The sequence below is a fragment of the Hemicordylus capensis genome, chromosome 3, assembly GCF_027244095.1.
Source record: "Hemicordylus capensis ecotype Gifberg chromosome 3, rHemCap1.1.pri, whole genome shotgun sequence".
Taxonomy (NCBI): Eukaryota; Metazoa; Chordata; class Lepidosauria; order Squamata; family Cordylidae; genus Hemicordylus; species Hemicordylus capensis.
Window position 1 is genome coordinate 259,661,850 of NC_069659.1, and position 20,278 is coordinate 259,682,127.

The 20,278-nt window shown below is 41.7% G+C and overlaps 1 protein-coding gene across 4 annotated transcripts in view; it reads right to left on the reverse strand.

Moving 5' to 3' along the window:
* Positions 1-3,543: 3,543 nt before the first annotated feature.
* Positions 3,544-20,278, reverse strand: part of EDRF1 (erythroid differentiation regulatory factor 1) — a 50,228-nt gene continuing 33,493 nt past the window's right edge. For all 4 annotated transcript variants that reach the window (XM_053312840.1, XM_053312839.1, XM_053312841.1 and 1 more), the window contains 7 exons: positions 19,158-19,381; positions 18,410-18,568; positions 16,831-16,980; positions 14,191-14,344; positions 13,538-13,653; positions 12,939-13,105; positions 3,544-4,276 (listed from right to left, as the gene is read on the reverse strand). In XM_053312840.1, the coding sequence (XP_053168815.1) occupies positions 4,108-4,276; positions 12,939-13,105; positions 13,538-13,653; positions 14,191-14,344; positions 16,831-16,980; positions 18,410-18,568; positions 19,158-19,381 (1,139 nt within the window). In that variant the 3' untranslated portion in view covers positions 3,544-4,107. The remainder of the gene's footprint in view (positions 4,277-12,938; positions 13,106-13,537; positions 13,654-14,190; positions 14,345-16,830; positions 16,981-18,409; positions 18,569-19,157; positions 19,382-20,278) is intronic.

Consider the following 20,278-nt stretch of genomic DNA (forward strand, 5'->3'; position numbering starts at 1 on the left):
TCCTCTTGTATATTGAAGCTCATTTTCTTGTGTCTGTGGGTTGTTACCTACCTACTGGTTGGGAATGTAGATCCAAAAATTAAATATGAAAAAGGGAGTTAGCAAGTCCTATCCAGCAGAAAAGTGAGTGAAGGCAAGACCAAAAAAACATTCCCCAGTTCTATTAAGCCAACTCATAGAATAGCTCTTTAAAATGCTTAGAACATCATGGAGAAGAAACATTGTCTTATATAGCATGTGGCCATGGAACAGTATCAAGCCTGCACATCAGTATCTCCTCCTAATTTGCTCAGACAGGAGGCATGATGCCTGACTACTACAGTACAGAGCAAAAGAAAAGGTACATTACCCCAGTTATTTAGTGCTCTGGCTTAGGTACTGACAGTTCCTGCTGTGTAATTTCTCTTGGATGCCAAAGTGCATTAACTGTGAGGCTAGAGAGGAGAGAATTGCTGCTTATAAAACACAAGGGACAGAGTTTATTGGCACTAAAGCAATTCAGCTGTTTTGCAGTCACTGGTCAGCATAACTGTGATCCACCCTGGTGGAGTCAGACCATGCAGAATGAAGTCAGTCCCTGTATCTCAGTGGTTTGACATTTTTTCTTAACTCCTAATGTCAAAGCCTTGGGTTCTCCTCAAATGGGACCCCCAGAGCAATAAGCTGCACTCTTGATTCTACAATAGGGAGTAAGAAAGAGAAGCTGATGCAGCCCTGCCAGTTTTTGCTTTAGCAGGAAATGCTTAAGCTGATCTGTTTATTGTTCAAAAAGTTGATCTGTTTCTGGGCAGTTGTGCCTTTGCTGAACTTTGCTAATCAATCACATTGGCAATTTTTCCATACATAATCTCTGTTTCTGGGCAGTTGTGCCTTTGCTGAACTTTCCTAACCAATCATATTGGCAATTTTTCCATACATCTGACAGCAAAGCATTTTGCAAGAAGAGCTCCTCTGTAAGCTATTTAAAATATGGCCTACAAAAATTGAACTGAAAATATGGTCTCCTTTTACAACTTAAAATGCTCAAGTCATATAGAGAGCAGAATGTCATGGTCACATTAGCCTGATTCAGACATTCTTGTATGAGTGTACAGATATCTGTACACTTGTTTGTGTGATATTCATTTTTAAAATGAACCTGGATACAGGCCTTTCAAATGCATGGTACAGATAGGAAATGTACTTCTGTACCAATGTTCAACATAACATGTGAATGACTGTGTGCACTGGAACCTGTGTGTATACTCTTATGAGTGTTGAACAACATATAAATTTGCCTATTAAACTTTAGATCCAGATGATTAAGAAGCTTCCTTTTCTGAATAAGGCTCTCAAGCAGGTGGTGGCTGCTCAACTCCAAACTACTAGATAATAACACCAATAATCCTTTTAAGCTGGTTTCTGGCACAAACTACATTGGTTACCCTGGTGGATGACCTGCAATAGGATAGAAGGGGGCAGATGCAACTACTGTTTCAGCAATGGGATTACCTGGCCACTACTGGAACCAGAGACATTGTGTTATAGATGTTCCATCCTTATGTATTAGATGCCTGAAGGTGCCACTAGGGTGAACTGTAGTTTAGTGCCCTGGCACTTCTGCTGTGAAAGCCCACAGGATTCTGTTTTGGCCCTCATGCTGTTTAACCTTTACATGAAGGAGTGAGAAATCATCACTGGCCTAGTTTACATGTAGAGTTCTATAATGAACAAATATCTTTTCAAGATCAGTAATGGACTAGATAGGGGCCAACACACACTCAAGACAGGCAGAGGTACTGTAAGTTGGGATTCAGTGGCCTTGGGACATAATGTTCAGCTAACAAGGATCTTGACCACATCCAGTAGCACTCCCTTTTCACTGGCTGTTCTACTAATAAAGAACAGGCCCTGCCCTGATGGCTTTCCACTGCTGCATTGACCTAATGAAGTAAGCTTTTAACCTGCTCAGCTGAGATCTATTCTCTCTCTGGTTGCTGAATTGTTAATTATGTTATTCTATTGTTTTAAGCTGCCCTGAGCATTCCTTTTATAAAAGGTTAGGTTGCTGTAATATATTATACACTAAGTTTAGGCTTGTACCCAGGGTACTTGAAGAGCTGCTTTCTCCCCTATGAAGCTGGCTGCTTTTTCAGGCCCCCTTTGAAGGGGAGAGGCTTGAGGGGACCATTTGGTTTCCTAATGAGAGAACATTTCCCCATGCAAGGACAAAAGTCAGCAAATACCAACAAATTCAGCAACTGAAATGGATTCTAATGGAAGAGGCCATGCTGTGTTGCTTAGTTGGTCCTAAAACTAACAAAGCGCCTTTTTGAGTGTATGTCTACTTTCCTTTTTAGATGACAGCAAAGATAAGAAACTTGTCCAAATTAGATATTTCATTCATGCATGCAATTGCTCTTAGTATTGATTCAACATAAAGATTACTTTACTTTATTAAATTTATGGTCATTGACCAAGACAAACAGATTAGAGCACTTGAAGTCCTATTAGTTTTATAAGAGCCACATAGTGATATGGACTAAAGCCTCATGTACATCAGTTACCAACAGCTGCTGGTGCTGATTCTGAAGAGAATTCCCCTCTAACAGATTTACTAAGAAGAGAAATACGATCATGGAAATCACCCACTTGAGTCATAGCTTTGATACAGTCACAAGTTTGTGTCTGTATCAGTGTCATAGGGCATGGTCAAAATTTACTATGCAATTTATGTAAGCTGTTATGTAGATATTGCTTCAGAGAATCAAGGTGTTGATTACTTGACAGCAGTGTTCCCTGTAACAGGGATTCCCAGATGCTGACAATCGTGATAACCTCCAGCTGAAGGCCACTGCAGCTGGGATGATGGAAGTTGTTAACATCTGGGAATCCATTGGGACACTGATACCTTCACCTACAACTATTATAAAAGGAACAGAATTATACTGAAGAATACAATGCTGAATTTTTATTTGAGTTAATGTGATGCAGAGTAAGAGCAGAACTGTTTGCCCAAGTTATGCAGTGATCATTTGGACCCAACTGGAGCACATACAGGCAGCCAAAGAAGATACAAGATAGCATGGCCACATACAAGAGAGGACAAAGCAAGTAGGATAGTAACATTGCTCAACCTCCACAACAATGAACTACTTGTGGAAGGATACTGCACTAGTGCAAAACTGTTGTACTACCTAGTTTCACTGAGGCTACAGCTTATGCTCCAGATTCTTCTTGTGCTACCAGAGGCATGCTTGCGCAACTACCTCACTTTTAATAGGGACTTTAGCACAGGAGTGCTATAGTGCAGTTCTGCGAAACTCAAGTTTTTTTAGCACAACTAAGCTAGCTTCTTGTACTAGCACACATTAGTGGTTCATTGCTCTGGAGGGCTTCAATCTAATACACACTTATCTGGAGTAAGCCCCATGACTATACCAGGACTTACCTCCAAGTCAACACACTGCCGTATATGTTGTTGTATATTCAGAACCTGCCTAGATGTGATATACACTGGTATACTTTATGCTGCTGGGCAAGAAGACAACAGCCACAAAATGCTGACTTGCAGGAAACAGTTTTTAATAAAAATCTCTTTAATATACAACTGTTTGTTCAGTCTTATTTCTGGGGGGAAATGTTGTTAAGATACAAAGGAGGCCATTTCCTAGGGTAATGTCCATTTTAAATGTTGCATTGAAGCAGAAAAGGCACATTTTTGGAGGAATATGGTGGGTGCTGTAAGTATGCTTGCATATGTAAGAAGAGTCTCTGATGGTTTCAATAAATACTACTGGGCAGATACCTTCCACATGCTTACAAGAACAGCACAATGGAGTTTTATTGTAACAAATTAAAGTGTGAGCAGACCCACCTTGCTACAAAGTTCATTAAATGACCATTTGTTTTAGCACTTTGAACTGTAAAAAGTGTAAAAATAAAAAGGTATACTAACTCATAACTCAACATTCATAGGAAAGTGATAAAGTTCTATTTTTCCAGCTGTACCATCTTATAAATATGCAATATAAATAAAATCAAGCAGCTTATAGGACAGAATCACTAATCCCTTTCTGAGCAAGGCACTGATTCAATTTCTGTGACGTGTACCAGCACTAAATTAAGTCACTGGATCCCCAGATTATTGCCTTCACTGTCCTGAGTCAGCTGTTCCAATAAGTTTAACACAACTTCTGTTCTTTCTAGCAGAGTCAGGTTTTTGTTTGCTGCTGATCGCAGGAGAAGTGAATAAACATACTTATTGGCCTTCAGAATTTCTTCCTCGTTGTTTCCTCTGAAACAAAAAAAGGGAGGGGGGAAATAGGTTAATCCACTATCAAAAACTAAAATAAATCTCTACAAATACTAAAGGCCGCCATGTCACAAGTACACTGTTTAGAACATCTTCCCAACCACAGGAGCAGTTTTTGAGGGGAGTGTGAGAGTGGCGGAAAAGCCACACTGGTTGGACCCAAGCCTATATATTCCTCTTAGAATTTTTGCACCCCCACCATACAGATACATTTCTACAACTTGGGAAAATGCATTTAAGAATTACAAGTGATTCCATGTTCAAGTAGGTGGAAACAAAGCTGAGCTTTAATGCTGCTGAGGATGCAACAAACCCATAACTCAGGCTCCATCCCCTAATTCTCTCCCCTGGAACAACCACTTAACAGGGACATAATTCTCTCCCCTGGAACAATCACTTAACAGGGACATATTTTCAGAAGGCACGGTGGGCATCAGAGAGAAGGGGAAATAGTGAGAAGTGCCCTTCCCCTGGAGTGTTAGCACAACATTAGTCAGCATAAGCCAGCGTGGTGTATGGAGCCAGCATGGTGTAGTGGTTAGAGTGCTGGACTAGGACCGGGGAGACCTGAGTTCAAATCCCCATTCAGCCATGAAACTAGCTGGGTGACTCTGGGCCAGTCACTTCTCTCTCAGCCTAACCTACTTCACAGGGTTGTTGTGAGGAGAAACTCAAGTATGTAGTACACCACTCTGGGCTCCTTGGAGGAGATATATAAAAATTAGTCTGGATGTCAGCTGGTTTTAAAATCAAAAGTCCCATTTTTCTCTCCCTTGCAGTTGTGGAAGGCCCTGATGCAGATTAGGGATGTGCATGCGCACCAGCCACTTCTAGTACAATGCTGATCGGGGCAGCAAGGAGGTACACTGCAGCCCCACGCCAGCTATTTTGGCGTCAACGCCATCAGGGGAAACGCAGGGGGGAGGGTTGATATTCTGCATCTGGATAAACTGCTTGATTGGTGGGGGTGAGAGTTGTACCCATTGGGCTTCTGATCTCCTGGCCTTTATTAGGGTGGGCAGTAGCTGGAGGCACAGGCTGCCTGCAGGCTTTTAACATCTACATGAAACCACTGGGAGAGATCATCAGGAGGTATGGTGCTGGGTGCTATCAATATGCTGATGACACCCAGATCTACTTCTCCATGTGGACCTCATCAGGAAATTAGAGAGGAGAGCTGGTCTTGTGGTAGCAAGCATGACTTGTCCCCTTAGCTAAGCAGGGTCTGCCCTGGTTGCATATGAATGGGAGACATGATGTGTGAGCACTGTAAGATATTCCCCTCGGGATGGAGCCGCTCTGGGAAGAGCAGAAGGTTTCAAGTTCCCTCCCTGGCATCTCCAAGATAGGGCTGAGCGAAATTCCTGCCTGCAACCTTGGAGAAGCCACTGCCAGTCTGTGAAGACAATACTGAGCTAGATGGACCTATGGTCTGACTCAGTATATGGCAACTTCCTATGTTCCTAAATGACATCTTTTTCCTAAATGCCTGCTTGGAGACAATAACGGGCTAATGAGAGATAACAAACTGACCCGAGAGATGGTTTAGATCTGCCTGTTCTGGATGGGGTTACACTCCTCCTGAAAGATCAGGTATGTAGCTTGGGAGTGCTCTCGGAGCCAAAGCGCTCCCTGGTTTCTCAGGCTGAGGTGGTGGCCAGGAGTGCTTTTTATTAGCTTCAGCTGATTTACGTCCATTTCTGGAGGTAAATGACCTTAAAACAGTGGTACATATGCTGGTAACCTCCAGGCGTGACTACTGTAATGTGCTCTACATGGCACTGCCTTTGTACATAGTCAGGAAACTACAATTGGTACAGCATACGGCAGCTAGATTGGTCTCTTGGACAACATAAAGGGACCACATAACACCGGTTTTAAAAGAACTGCACTGGCTGCCAATATGTTTCCTGGTGAAATACACAAAGCACTGGTTATTGCCTATAATGCCCTTAACAGCTTGGGTCCAGGCTATTTGAGAGAGTGCCTCCTTTGTCATAATCCCTGCCGTTCTTAAGATCTTCTGGAGAGGTCCGGTTATGGCTGCCACTGGCTCGTTTGGTGGCAACCCAGGACTGGGCTTTCTCTGTGGCTGCCCCAGGGCTTTGGAATATGCTCCCTCCTGTGTAAGAGCATCTCCTCCTCTGCTGTTTTCAGGAAGAACCTCAAGACTCTCCTGTTTTCTCAGGTTTTTAAGTTAGAATTAATTTTAATAATTTAAAAAACTTGTTTTAATAATTATTTTATTCTATTGTTTTTATTGTCATTTATTTTAATTTGTGACTTTTAATTTTAAATTTTGTACACTGCCTAGTGATATACATATCAGGTGGTATAAAATATGATAAATTATCTTTCAGGTTTTGGCACAATTCTAATTTGCTAGAGGGACTTGTGTGTAGAAAAATTACAGAGTTTCTACCTTTGTTAATATAAGAAGTTTCTCAGTCTTTTGCTAACTACTCATGAAATGTCTTATTAAAAAACTCACAGATGTGAACAAGTGCCAAAAGCATTATCAGATTTGTAGTATACATATATAAAAGTAGCCAGTTGGTTTCATTGCAAATACTTTGTTCCAAGAAAGCAAGAAGCAATTAAATTCCTAACATTTGGCAAACTGAACTGACAGTTCCATTTATTATATTGACCATTTAGTCAATTAAGAAGTTCCAGTGAATTCAGTCAGAACATCCAGAACTGTGTTTATTTTAATTAGTGTTTTAAAAGTTTCCATAGCCAAATTCCACACAGCCCTTTTATGATGAAAGAAATGCTGTTTTATCAAATCATAGCTCAACTACAGGTTTGGTTGTGCATGTTCTGCGATTCCACTGAAGGGGAATACATTCCTCTTAATAAATACTGGCTAGCCAAATATGCTCTTTGTATCCCATTTTAATCTGAAAGGAGAGAAACCAACTCTGAAGCCTCAAGTAGCCTGATCCTACCTTTACCAGCAATGGTACAAAAGTGACCCAATGCCCAACGAGCTTTGTTCACAACCTGATTTTTCTGCACAGAACGGCCCATGCAAACATGGGCCTTAAGAGCGTGAAGGAGATGCTTCACCAGGGTGCTGGCCTCTCCAAATAAGTTTACTTCTTTTGCACATAGAGAACCAGTACTGCAAAATGTTTGTCTTTCCCTCAAAGTATCATCTTCCTTATTGTTTTTTCTCTGCTTTCCTTCAAGTCCGTTTTTCTAACTAAGAATCTATCCTGCAATTTATGCTGCGGTATGATTTGAATGTGTGAATGAGCCCCATAGACAGCACTTCAGTATGTCACATGCAAGGCTTTTAAGATGAGCCTGTTCAACCGCACATCATCAAGTGCTGAGCATGTGTGAACTACACCATTACATTAGGGGTGTGCAGAACCGGTTCAATTCAAACTGGCCCAGTTCGACCAGTTTGAGCTCAAACCAGACCAGCCCCCCCAAAAGTGGGCCGGTCCAAGTTCAAACCAAACTGGCCCTGGTTCGGATTGAACTAGTTTGGTCCAGTTCAAGGGGCTATGCTTGTAAGAGGGAATCCAGTGATTCCCATAACAAACCGAGAATGGTTCCGTGCACACCTCTGCATTACATTACATATTAGCTTGACTCTCAAAACCTTTGGCTTAAAACAACAACAACAACAACAACACCCATAAGTACCTGACAGGCCTATGAGGCCACAGTATTAGATGGTGTTATTCCAACTGGCACAAAACCACAACTGGAGGCTGCACACTGAGATCCAGCACTAGCCCAATGCAGCAGCCATTGGCAATCCTGACATTATTACAATGGTGACTGTTCTTGCTGGTGCATAGAAGTACTACACAAAGATGTGGGCAGCACTTTCCTATCCCTTGAGCAGCATCCTATGTGGCTTTCCAGCTAATTGAAAAGTCAGAGGTTTGGGGATCCTGAGCCATATTAAAAATGCAGTGGCTGTAACAACTTCTGCTTTAATTTTCCAGAGGTTTTAACACCACAAGAATATTATTCAACTGGAAATTACATGTACAGTTCTTAGGAAAACACTGAAGAGAATTACTAGTAGTTAAAAGAGTAAATGAAATGTTCTGCCAGGACATCAGCAGCCTTTTTAAGCCTGTAGAATATACTGCTACAGGACTGGGAAAATAACTGGTCCTAACAGATTATACAACAAATGAATTAGTATTGAAGAAGATTACTTTTTGGTCTTCTGTATTTATATTGCCACCTTGTGGAGACTTAAAAAGAATTCTAACACAATGATCATGGCAAACTAGAAGCACTGAAAGTCTCTGCTGCTACTTTTTCCTGCCAAGTATTGATCCATTTTTAACTATGACACTTTTAAAGTTGGAGGGCTGCAGTTGCTAGACTGTATTTTCCAAAATGTATCACCACAAGTGCCCAGAATGGTCCAAGGGTGACTAACTCATGAGGACCAGTTTTGCAGGGGACTGGCCCTCAGAGTTACTCTTACTTGCTTAACCTGCTTAACTTGCAGTTTCCTTGTACAAACGAAGAACAGAAACTGATGAACCAAAGCTCCTCTCAAATGGAGACAAAATTATTAACCCAGAAAAATCTTGATGAAAAATGGAAATGTTCTGTTCAGACCACCAAGAAATGTGCTGCAGACTGGCACTTGGTAAGGTTGCAATGAAGGCCTTGGAAAGGATATTTAGATGCCGTGGCATTTCTATACCTACAAAGATTAGAATCATTTGGACAATGGTTTTTCCCGTGACACTCTATGGATGCAAAAGCTGGACTTTGAAGAAGCAAGATAGAAAAATTATTGATGCTTTTGAACTTTGGTGCTGCAGAAGACTTTTGAGGATACCATGGACAGCCAGGAAAACAAACCAATGGATCATAGAACAAATCAATCCAGAATTTTCACTCGAGGCACAAATAACCAGGCTCAAACTATCATACTATGGACACATTATGCAAAAATTCAGCTCCCTTAAGAAGTCCATAATGCTGGGAAAAGGTGAAAGAAAGAGAAGAAAAGGACGGCCAGCAGCAAAGTGGATGGACTCGATTAAGACAGTAATGAATGCACCACTGAGAGACCTTAAAGGCCAAGCTGAAGACATCATCCTGGAGAGAATCTATGTGGTCGCTAAGATTCAACACCAACTTGATGGCACTATCAATGAGCACTTTAATACGCAGGAACACAGTGTCGTGGATCTGAATGTTGCCATACTTAAAGAGATCTACTCTAGAAACTGTATGGACTGGGATAAAGCAGAACAGGAATTTATGAGAAAATCTGACCTCATTAAACAAGGATTAAAAGAGACTATAGTCTTCTGTCACACCATAAACATTAGACTTGATGTATTCTGACTGTCCCTTTAAGTATCTTAGAATGTTTCCATGCTATGCTTTCAACTGCCCATTTACTGTGTTTCTCCAGTACTAACCCAGCATCTAATATGGGTTGTCACCCAAGAAAGCTTTTGCAACATTAAGCCATCTTATGCTCTTTTCCGTTAGTCTCCATGCTACCTATTTCTCAACGTACTTCATAACAACATACATTTTATTCCTTTTCCCACAGCAGCAGGTATCTGAAGTGCAGATGAATAGAGCTTGCCTGTACATATAGGCATGAACATAATGGTAATGGTCCTTCCTGCAACAATCTGAACACCCTATCCAAATCCTTTGTAACCTTTATTGCAAAATTGAATTACCTGAGAATTTTAGAAAATACAACTCAGAAAAAGCTGGATACCCCTGAAACTTGTAAAATAAGTCTATTGTACTCTGAAGGTTTTTTTGGTGTGAAATCAAGTCATACTTCCCAACGACCTACAGACATCAAATGTTGCATACAAAATCCTGTCACTGAAATTAACTGAATGCACTGTTTTCCCCCAAAATATGTTTGGAGAAAGGTTTAAATAATATTTTAGTATATTTTAGAAGACATTCTGAAAAGAATCATATTTTAACTTATTTTCTCTCATTTTTTAAACACTCAATAATCCGACCAATCATTCCAAAGTGACATCATACCCGAGAAAAACAGAAGATCTCTCTCATATTCAAATGTACTATGATGCAAATTTACCATATATGGTAACTGGTCAATAAAATGAGTAGTGTTTCAAGTTAAAATCCAACAAATTTAGAATTGTTTACACTCCCCTTTTGCAAACACATTAATAAAAAATGCTATCACATGGACAGGTGGCCCCCGAAGTGTGATTTCGTCTCTTTGTGGGCCACTTCCCTGTATACCAATTTAATTATCGCACAGGATAGATTTGGTTATTCTTGGTTTTCTGTGCCCCCTAACTAAGTTGGTATACAGTTAGAACAGCCAAGCTGGCGTGCAGGGAAATGTTTTAAAAAGCAGTGCGAGAGGCACAGGCTGCTCCATTCACTCTTGCGCCACTACTTTATATCTCCCCACACATCAGCTGAGAAGCAGAAAGCAGGGTTATTGAAACTTTACACCTCTCCGATTCTCAGCTGACAACTGAGGAGATTTAAAGTTTAAATAGCCACTCTTCCTATGCAGGTTGCTTCATTAACTCTTGCTGCAAGGATGAATTGTTTAGCTAAGGAACCTAACCCCATGTGGGGGTTTAGGTCAAGCACTTCAGTATCATGGTTCCCACAAATGTTACCCCCCCCCCCCCAATATTAGAGAGTTTCCTCGATTTCATTTATTGAACTTTCCTAGTAGTATAATTATGCAAAATAACACTGCCTGGTTAACAATGGGCCTCATCTACGTCACAACAGGCCCACACCTACTAATTAACAAAAAAGCAAGCAACATAGTCAATATTTTTGCCTTAACACTCAGAAAAGTCATAGTCTCAATCTTAGCACTCCATCCTCCATTTAAACCCCCAGTACGCACTTCCAGGCAATATTTATTTATTTATTTATTTGATTGATTGACTGATTGATTGATTTACTGCCCTTCCTGCTCAGGGCAGTTTACAATTAAAACAAACCACTAAAACAATAAAGAGCTAAAACAAATTAAGAACAATATAACTACAATTAACAATTTTAAAACATTTTAAAATAACAATTAAACAATTACAGTGATTAAAAGCCCCCAAATCGAGTTAGAATATTAAAACAGATTCAAAAACCCTGGAAAGTCAGGCCAAACAAATACATTTTAAGGGCTCTCCTGAAGGCTAACAGAGAATTCAAATTGTGGATCGCCGCAGGGAGCGCATTCCACAGCCCTGGAGCAGCTATAGAGAAGGCCCGCCTCCGAGTCGCCACCAGACAAGCTGGTGGTAACTGGAGACGAACCTCCTCAGATGACCTTAATGTGCGGTGGGGATTACACAGAAGAAGGTGCTCTCTAAGGTAACTCGGGCCTAAGCCGTTCAGGGCTTTAAAGGTAATAACCAGCACTTTGTATTTTGCCCGGAAACATATCGGCAGCCAGTGCAATTGTTTCAGAATAGGCGTAATATGGTCTATCCAGGTTGCCCCAGAGACCAATCTGGCTGCTGCATTCTGAACTAACTGAAGTTTCCGAACTACGTACAAAGGCAGCCCCACTTAGAGCGCATTGCAATAGTCAAGCCGGGAGGTTACCAGCTGGTGCACCACTGCTTTGAGGTCATCCTCCTCAAGGAATGGGCACAGCTATAGAATCAGCCAAAGCTGATAGAAAGCACTCCTGGCCATGGTCTCCACCTGAGAAACCAGGGTGAGGCCTGGGTCTAGGAGTACTCTCAAGCTGCGCACCTGCTCCTTCTGGGGGGAGTGTAACCCCATCCAGCACAGGAAGCTCTAACTCACTCCTCAGATTCTGAGCCCCCACAATGAGCACCTCCGTCTTGCTTGGATTCAGCTTCAATTTATTCTCCCTCATCCAGCCCATTACTGCCTGTAGGCAGGCATTTAGAGAATGAGGCCATTTCCAGAAGATGAAAGGGAGAAGTAGATGTGGGTGTCATCAGCATACTGATAACACCCAGCACCAAATCTCCTGATGACCTCACCCAGCGGTTTCATGTAGATATTGAAAAGTATTGGTGACAGAATGGAGCCCTGAGGGAGTCCATATAACAGCTCCTGCTTTGAAGAGTGACTGTCACCAAGCTCCACCATCTGGGATCTACCCGAGAGATAGGAACGGAATCACCGCAGAGCAGTGCCCCCTATTCCCAACTCCCCCAGGCGACCCAGGAGGATACTGGATAATAGGGAGGCCTCTGACTTCATCCTTGCAGTTGTGCTTAGAGGAAGCACTCCAATTATCAAGGTAACACCAAATAAACTTGGAAAGGCAAAACAAAATTCTGGGATTGATCCAAAAGGTGCTTTTTCACTCAAGGAAGGAGTCACCTACTCTTCACACTAAGCACTGTGTGAAAAATGCAATATTAAATCTAAAGATGATATTCCACTTGTGCAACAGATTGTACAAATTACTACTACAAAACCTACCTATTATAACATTGCAAGAACATTTAAGTATTTGCGAAACAGCAAACAGTGGCTTTTTTTCCTTTCACAAACAGTTCTTTGGAACCAACCCTACAGCTTGGATTCAAAGCTCTATCATTGATAAGAAACTCAATATGCAAACTCTGTTATTTAGGGTATTCAAACCAAACAAAGAAGACAGATGGAAATGGCCAAAGGCACTGGCACTTACCCAACTTTCTTTTTTGAAGATGTAAGAAGCTTAATAGATTGAAGGAGAAGAAAAGATAAACGAGACTCAAATATACTAAGGAGCTTTGATATTTCTTCCTTATTGAGGCTAGTAGGGGAATCTTCGGCTGGTACTTTTCCAGTATTGCTTTTGTCATTCTCACATCTCTAAATAGAAATGAAATTTGTGAAAGAAGTTATCAAGTCTAAATTGTGGAGCATGAGTTAGGATCTACATGTACATCTGCAATGAATCCATGTACTGTACATTTACAGCCATGCGAGTTTCATTACATTACATCAAGGCTACACAACCTTGGCCCTCCTGTAGTTGCTGAACTATAATTCCCATAATTCCCAAATATTAGCAACAATGACTGGGGATGATGGGAGTTGTAGTCCCAAAACAGCTGTTTGGGGGGAGTTGTACAGACCTGCATTACATGAAATTTTTAAGCAGCAGCTAGAAGTGAGTCCTGAAAAATACAAACATTAGTGCAACACTTCTATCCAGACACACTTTTAACCAATTTGGAGTGGGTGAAAGTGTGTGCTTCACATGCCACAACCACAGAACATGAGAAAACAAGAGGTTGTTACCTGTTCACATTCAGCAACAAGATCTTTTCTAATGAGCTGAAACACAGGCCGAGACTGTGTCATTATTTCCAAGGCCCCAGATAAAGTCTTTAGTTTTCCAGCATTGCTATTCTGACCTAGAATTAGGACCAGGAAGACATGAACAAATTATTAAACAAAGATTCCTGGACAAATAGTTGTGTGAGAATTTAAGGAACGATTGGTAGCATCCTCAGTGATTGAGTTTACTAGTGCCAATGATCTGCAATGCTGTGTATCTGCTGGGGGGTGGGGGGAGCGGGGGCAGTGTTCCCAACCTTTTTTAAAACAAATGTTCCCCTTCTGTTGCAAATCTTTAGATCAGCTACCCCACAGTGTGTGAGTGAGTGAACGAACACACACACCAGTTATGAGAGCTGATGAAAGAGGTAACTCAATGTGCTGTGCAACATCTTTTGCTAGTGAAAGATGACTCTGGAACAGGTTCTCTCCAAAAGCATTTCGGAGAAAGCAGCATCTTCCACAACAGATTTTATTTTTGAAAAGCTATGCCAGTTTTTTGCAAATCAATAGCAAATTTCAGAGTTCCACAGGGAACCACTGAAAATTAGTTTTTTGGGGAAAAGAAAGCCTTGATAACAATTTACCCCTTATACAGCAATCATCCAACTTACTTGCCATCTGAAATTCTGCAAACGCTACTCTTTCCAACTGTACACGAAGGAGCTCACACGGTGCATCCTTCAGGAGCTGGAAAAACTTCACAGCTTTACTGTAATGAAGATCAACTAATACTCTATGCTGCTTCCGCTGATGTTCATCACCTACCTTAAACACAAACATATTTTTGCATAAAGTTAATTCAGGGGACCCAAAAGGACAGTTTATATCAAGATAGGGCATCATCTCAGCTTGTCCTGTGCTTACTGTAGAACTGCTTAACTAGTGATAGAAACTACACATTCGGAAGAAAGCAAAGGGCATCAATTTCTCCTTATGACTGTGACTAATGCTTCAACAGATTGCTATTAAATACTGGAGGTAACACCACCTTCCTGTCACGAGTGCCATGTAACCAGATCTTTCCTGATCCATACCGTTCAAGGGAAGGCTGCCTCCTCCTAGCGCAGGGGTGTCAAACTTGATCAGGTGGTGTGTCAGATTCGATTCAGATGCACTTCTGGAGGACCGCACATAGCCTTGTGCCACCTTCTGTTGCCTCGTGCCCACCTTCTGTCTACTCCTCCCTCTTTCTCTCCCCATCTTCTTCCCTCCATTGCCCTGCCACTTAAATTAGCTGGATGCACTACTTTTTACACCAGAATAGGCTCAGGGAAATTTTTTGGTATTTTTAGAAGAAGTTTTGAATATAATCATATTTCAACTGTTATTGTTCAGATTTTTAACACTCAGTAATTAGAGCAATAATTCCAAAGCAACATCATGCCCAAGGAAAGCAAAACCCCTCTTCCTCGCCTCCCTTGTCCTCCACTCACCCTTCTTTCCTCCTCCCTCATCCCATGCCATCCTCTGACTTAGTCTCCATCTCTCTCTCTCTCTCTCTCCCCCCCCCCTTTTCCTCTTCTGGACTAGCACACTGCACGCTGAAGAGCCCGCCATGAGGAAAGGAACATGGCAGCGGTGGGAGCAAGGGAGCAAGCCATGGCTTCCACTTAGACACATGGCGGTGGGGAGAGAAATGCCAGCAGCAGGGGAAAGGTGGCATTGGGGAAGAAATGCAGCAGCTGCTTGTCCCAGGGCTGCTTCAGGCGGGCTGGTCAGTTGAGCTCCATGGGGACTGATCTGGCCTGTGGGCTAGCAATCTTACACCCTGGCCCTAGAGTCTTTTCGGGCCATTTTTGTCATGCAACACACGTGCACTGTTGATCTGTAAATGGCAGAGACACAAATGCTACAGCTGTCTTGCTGAACCTAAGCAGGTCTGGTCAGTGCCTACATTTGCCCCCTTGAGTTCCATGATGGAAGAAAGAAGAGTTATAAATAAAAATAGTGGCCACATTCTGCACAGTGGTACGCTGCATTAGGCATCAGTGGGGGCTCCTGTGCAACATGAAAGGCAGCCCCGATGCCTTTTGGGGCAACACAACATGGCAGTTGCACAGCGCCACTTCTACAGGAAACATGGAACTGCTCTGTTGCACAACTCCATCAGGGTTGCCTTTCATGTTGCGCAGCAGCCCTGATGAGTTGCCATTGCACCATACTGCTTCACAAAACACTGAATGTTGCTCAGGATCCATACATCTTTGTTCAAGATTACTACTATTTGCATACCACTTTTCACCAAGAGTTCCCAAAACAGTTTAATATAAATCAATGGCTCCCTGTCCCCAAAGGGCTCAATCTAAAAACAAACAAACTAGACACCAGCAAGAGACACTGGAGGGATGGATGGATGGAGGGATGGACACTGCTGTGGATGGATAGGGCCAGTTGTTCTCCCCCTGCTAAATAAAGAGAATCACCACTTTTTAAAAAGGCACTTCTTCACTCAGTTAGCAAGGGACTCAGTTAGACAGCACTACTGTTAGTGGGATGTTAGATTTCCCCACCACTCACTGTGGCTGTGCATTCCTCCCAACATGTCCCTATACTATGCACTAGAGTGCTCATTGAAGATGAAAGCATTGAAGAATAAGCATTAAAACAACACAGTAAGATTGACATCCAAGATGGATGTCAAGTTGGATGTCAAGATCCAAGATGCACCGACACCAGTTTTTTGTTGCATTGGCGGGGGGGGGGGGGAGATATTGTCAGTTATCCCTCCTTACCTCTGCAGTCACCTTCTAAAACTATGTCCCTGAGGGTTGGAGGAAGATCTTTAGGGACATTGTTATGGGAGGCACAAGCAGCTGCAGAGATAAGGGGAGATTGCCAAAAGGCATGCCTCCCCCTCATGCCACAGAAAATCTTGGTGGGTTGGCACAGTGTTAGTCTTGATGTCAGCCACTGAAAGCTGTGACATCCCCTACCCACCACAGTGTTGAACCAGCCTTAGAGCATTTGTAAGCTTGTTACAAAAAGCAAGCTGCTGCAAAAAGCAGAACAGGCTATTGCGGTACACATGACGATTCAGGCTAGCACAATTATAGCTCAAAGAGTAAAATAAGTATACCACCATCAGGTATGTACACAAACTGATGCAGTGACAAAAGCTACAGATCTGAAAGTTCTTATTACTCCTAAAACAGCACTATGCCCGTCTTTTTACATAGGTAATGAATATTAACCAACATATAAGCAGCAGCATGATAGAAAGGCATATTAAAGTAGCATCTTTGGTTAAATACCTGGTTTCTCAAACAGCTGTGATACATGGAAGCCAGCCTATGGTGAACTGTAGCTGCCCGGTACTGGCAAAGAGGCTGCCGTGCAGACACTGTATCAACATCACAATATTTCAACGATTTCATCATTGACTCACTCACTTCTTTTTCTATCTATAAAACACCAAACAAGGTTTTCAGAAACGAATTATGCAAAACAAGTTCCCTTTAGAAATATCATATTTGTTTCTGTGCCAAGTAGTCACACTATGGAAAAGGAAATTAGTGATCAGGCAAAAGTTGGCTGGGTCAGGAATCACATCATCCATGCTCATCCCACATGGTCTCATATTTTCATATGTTACCAGAGAGATGCTTGACTGGACCACACAAAAGCAGCTCCCACACCACAAAAGGTTTGCATACCTTGTGTGACTTTTAAAAATACTTGAAACATTCATGAAAGATTGGGCTGTCAGCCATGAGAGACAAAAAAGATCTCCATGATCAGTGACATATTTCCAGTTTCTTACCCCCAGATACTGGGGGCAAGCAACACAGAATGGCTGTCACCATCACACCCTCTTATGAATTAACCAGGGCTATTTCATTGGCCAGTGCTGGAGGCAGATGAACCCTTAGCATGATCAAGCAAGAAGAGGGTTATCAATGTTCTTCTTTACTTTCAGATAAGTGCAATATTAGGATTCCCGAAATGGAATACTATACTAATAAATTTTGATTATTCATAAATAAAGATACTAGAAAGCATTTCATTGAAGTCGAGTCAATGTCTGCCCTTTCTCCCATCTCATTTGTAGCACACAATGCCACAGCCCATTACTGTTTCTTCCTAAGATGATTCTAAGTGGGAGAACTTTCTTGATCCAAGGACAGTTTGAGCCACACAGGAGTCAAGTTCCTTTTCAGGATCAAGGGGTTCAGGGAAGAACAGGCAATGGACTGTTCCAGAAAGAGATACAGCCAGGAACTGTAGTTGGAGAGGAGAGCTGGTCTTGTTGTAGCAAGCATGACTTGTCCCCTTAGCTAAGCAGGGTCTGCTCTGGTGGCATATGAATGGGAGACTACATGTGTGAGCACTGTAAGATCTTCCCCTCAGGGGATGGAGCCACTGGGAAGAGCAAAAGGTTCCAAGTTCCCTCCCTGGCATCTCCAAGATAGGGCTGAGAGAGACTCCTGCCTGCAACCTTGGAGAAGCCGCTGACAGTCTGTGTAGACAAGACTGAGCTAGATGGACCTATGTTCTGACTCGGTATGTGGCAGCTTCCTATGTCCCTAAATGTGGCAGGATAAGCATGGCTACTCTCAGAGTGAATGTTTTAGAAACAAGAGATCTGCGTTCAATCATATTATTTGCTCAGGGTAAGTAAGAAGGAATTATACAGCCAGAGTGTTTTTAGGAACACTTGTGCTACACTACCCAGGTAGCAATCATCTTCCTGATCACGAAACAGTTCCTTTTCCAGGTACAACTCAAACATTATAGAGAATTATTCTAAGAGCGCATTCCATATTTCAACACAAATGCTATGAGAATGACTGGTTTTCAACATATACTATAATAAATCCAAATACACATTACCTGTTCCTGAGCTTTTCTGGATAACGGAGCATAATCTTGCAGCAGAGTTGCCATAGTAAAATAGGTAGTGGAAAGTTCCCAGTTTACAGAATCCCAAACAGCTGAATGGACTTCCCTTTTGCCCAGTGATCTTAAGGCCTTCAGATAATAGTCAATCGCCTACATAATTCAATCATAGCATAATAAAAGAAGTTAATGACAGTAATAAATCAGTAATATTCACGGACTCACTGTGGGTACTGAATACTATTCGTTGCTTTTGAACATTTGAGTCTTCACAATGACCAAACCAGAATATTAGTTATTGAACATAAAATCACTGTAGGCCTTTAGCTCTCTTTGGCAACATGTACGTTAGTAAGTGAAAATATCTACTGCTAACCTATGAAGTGTATGCAAGTTAACCAATGAGTTTAATTAAAATACTGAATAAAACCAGTTCTTTTTTATAATCTGATGTGAAAAACTGGTCAAATGGCAATGCAAAAATGCAATGTCCACTAACCATGGTTTCATCCCCACAACGTTCTTCCAAAACTTTGCAATATCAAAAGAAGCCACACTTCTGTGATGGTATTTCTGTCAGCCCATTTGCACAAGCAGACCAGCACATGAGCATTTATTTAGTCAAGTGACCAACGTGACACCCGATAAGGATGCTAATGAGATAAGGACCCTGTACAGGTCCATTTTTCTATATAGGAACTGCAAATCAGTACTAAGAGTTGGGGGCAGGAGGAGGTGTTACCTTATGATAATAAAGGGCCTCTTCAGGGGAAAATTCTCTTTTAAAATCTCCCACAGCAGCACAATGAGCATGAGCACAAATTCTCATCAGTCTTCCCATGTTACACAAGAGAAGAGCCGCATTGGTGGTATCATCAATGGATTCAAAGTTTTGAATCCCTTTTTCAAAACAAGAAAAACTTTTCTTCCACAGTTGCTGTTCTGCTGCAGATATAGTTTTCTTTTCTAGAACAGAGCAAGAGAAAGAGAGTGCTTTTTTCATTCATGCATCTTTCATTCGTGCATCTTCAGTTAGCAAGTACAGATCATCTTTCTGTTGAGCAACTGTTTTAATGCCATTCTGGAATTTAAGAATGACCATGTTCTGCACAAAGCTCACAAGCAGAATAAATTCAAACAAAAACCTGGGGGTTTTCTGCAACCAGCACTATTGCCACTGTCTACATAAAAAGCTTTCCCATGATAGCTGCAAGCAAGAAGTGTGTGTTATTTATATGTCTGAAAGTGTGTTGTGCCATAGGGACCAAAATATAACTTTACAGAATCTGTAAGAACAAACTCCTCCAGAAACTCCTACCAACTACTACGAAGTTTAAAATACTGCTATAAAGTTATCTCTCCCTCCTCCACCCCTCTAAAACAAGTGATTTTTGTTTAAAATAGCAGTCCAACAAAGTTCTGTTATATTAATCACATCATGGACCTCTAGGGTACAAGTTCTATTCAACTTTTTATGCACAGTTTTCCTAGTATGCTGTAAATGCGACTGATCATATTAATGACACATATGAGAGACATGAACAAGATACAGGCCTCAGAGTTGTAAGCCGCCACCACCTTTGGTAAAAATTGTTTAACTTATTTTCAGTTCAAGTTTTTCCCCCCCTTCGTGAATGCTAGTGCCGTGCAGAAGTAATGCAGCTTAACTCTTAACCATAATCAAAAGATTCCATAGACCTGTGGGAATGCATACTCCATTCCTCCTCTCAAGGGTAAATTCCCCTGCTGGCCATTACATTAGCAGCCCTGCCAGCAAGCATGGCTCCCACTCCAATTCCATGGCTGCCAGGATTTGGAAGCTCTCAGGCTTCACACTATGGAGAGGATCCCATATCCTTTGCA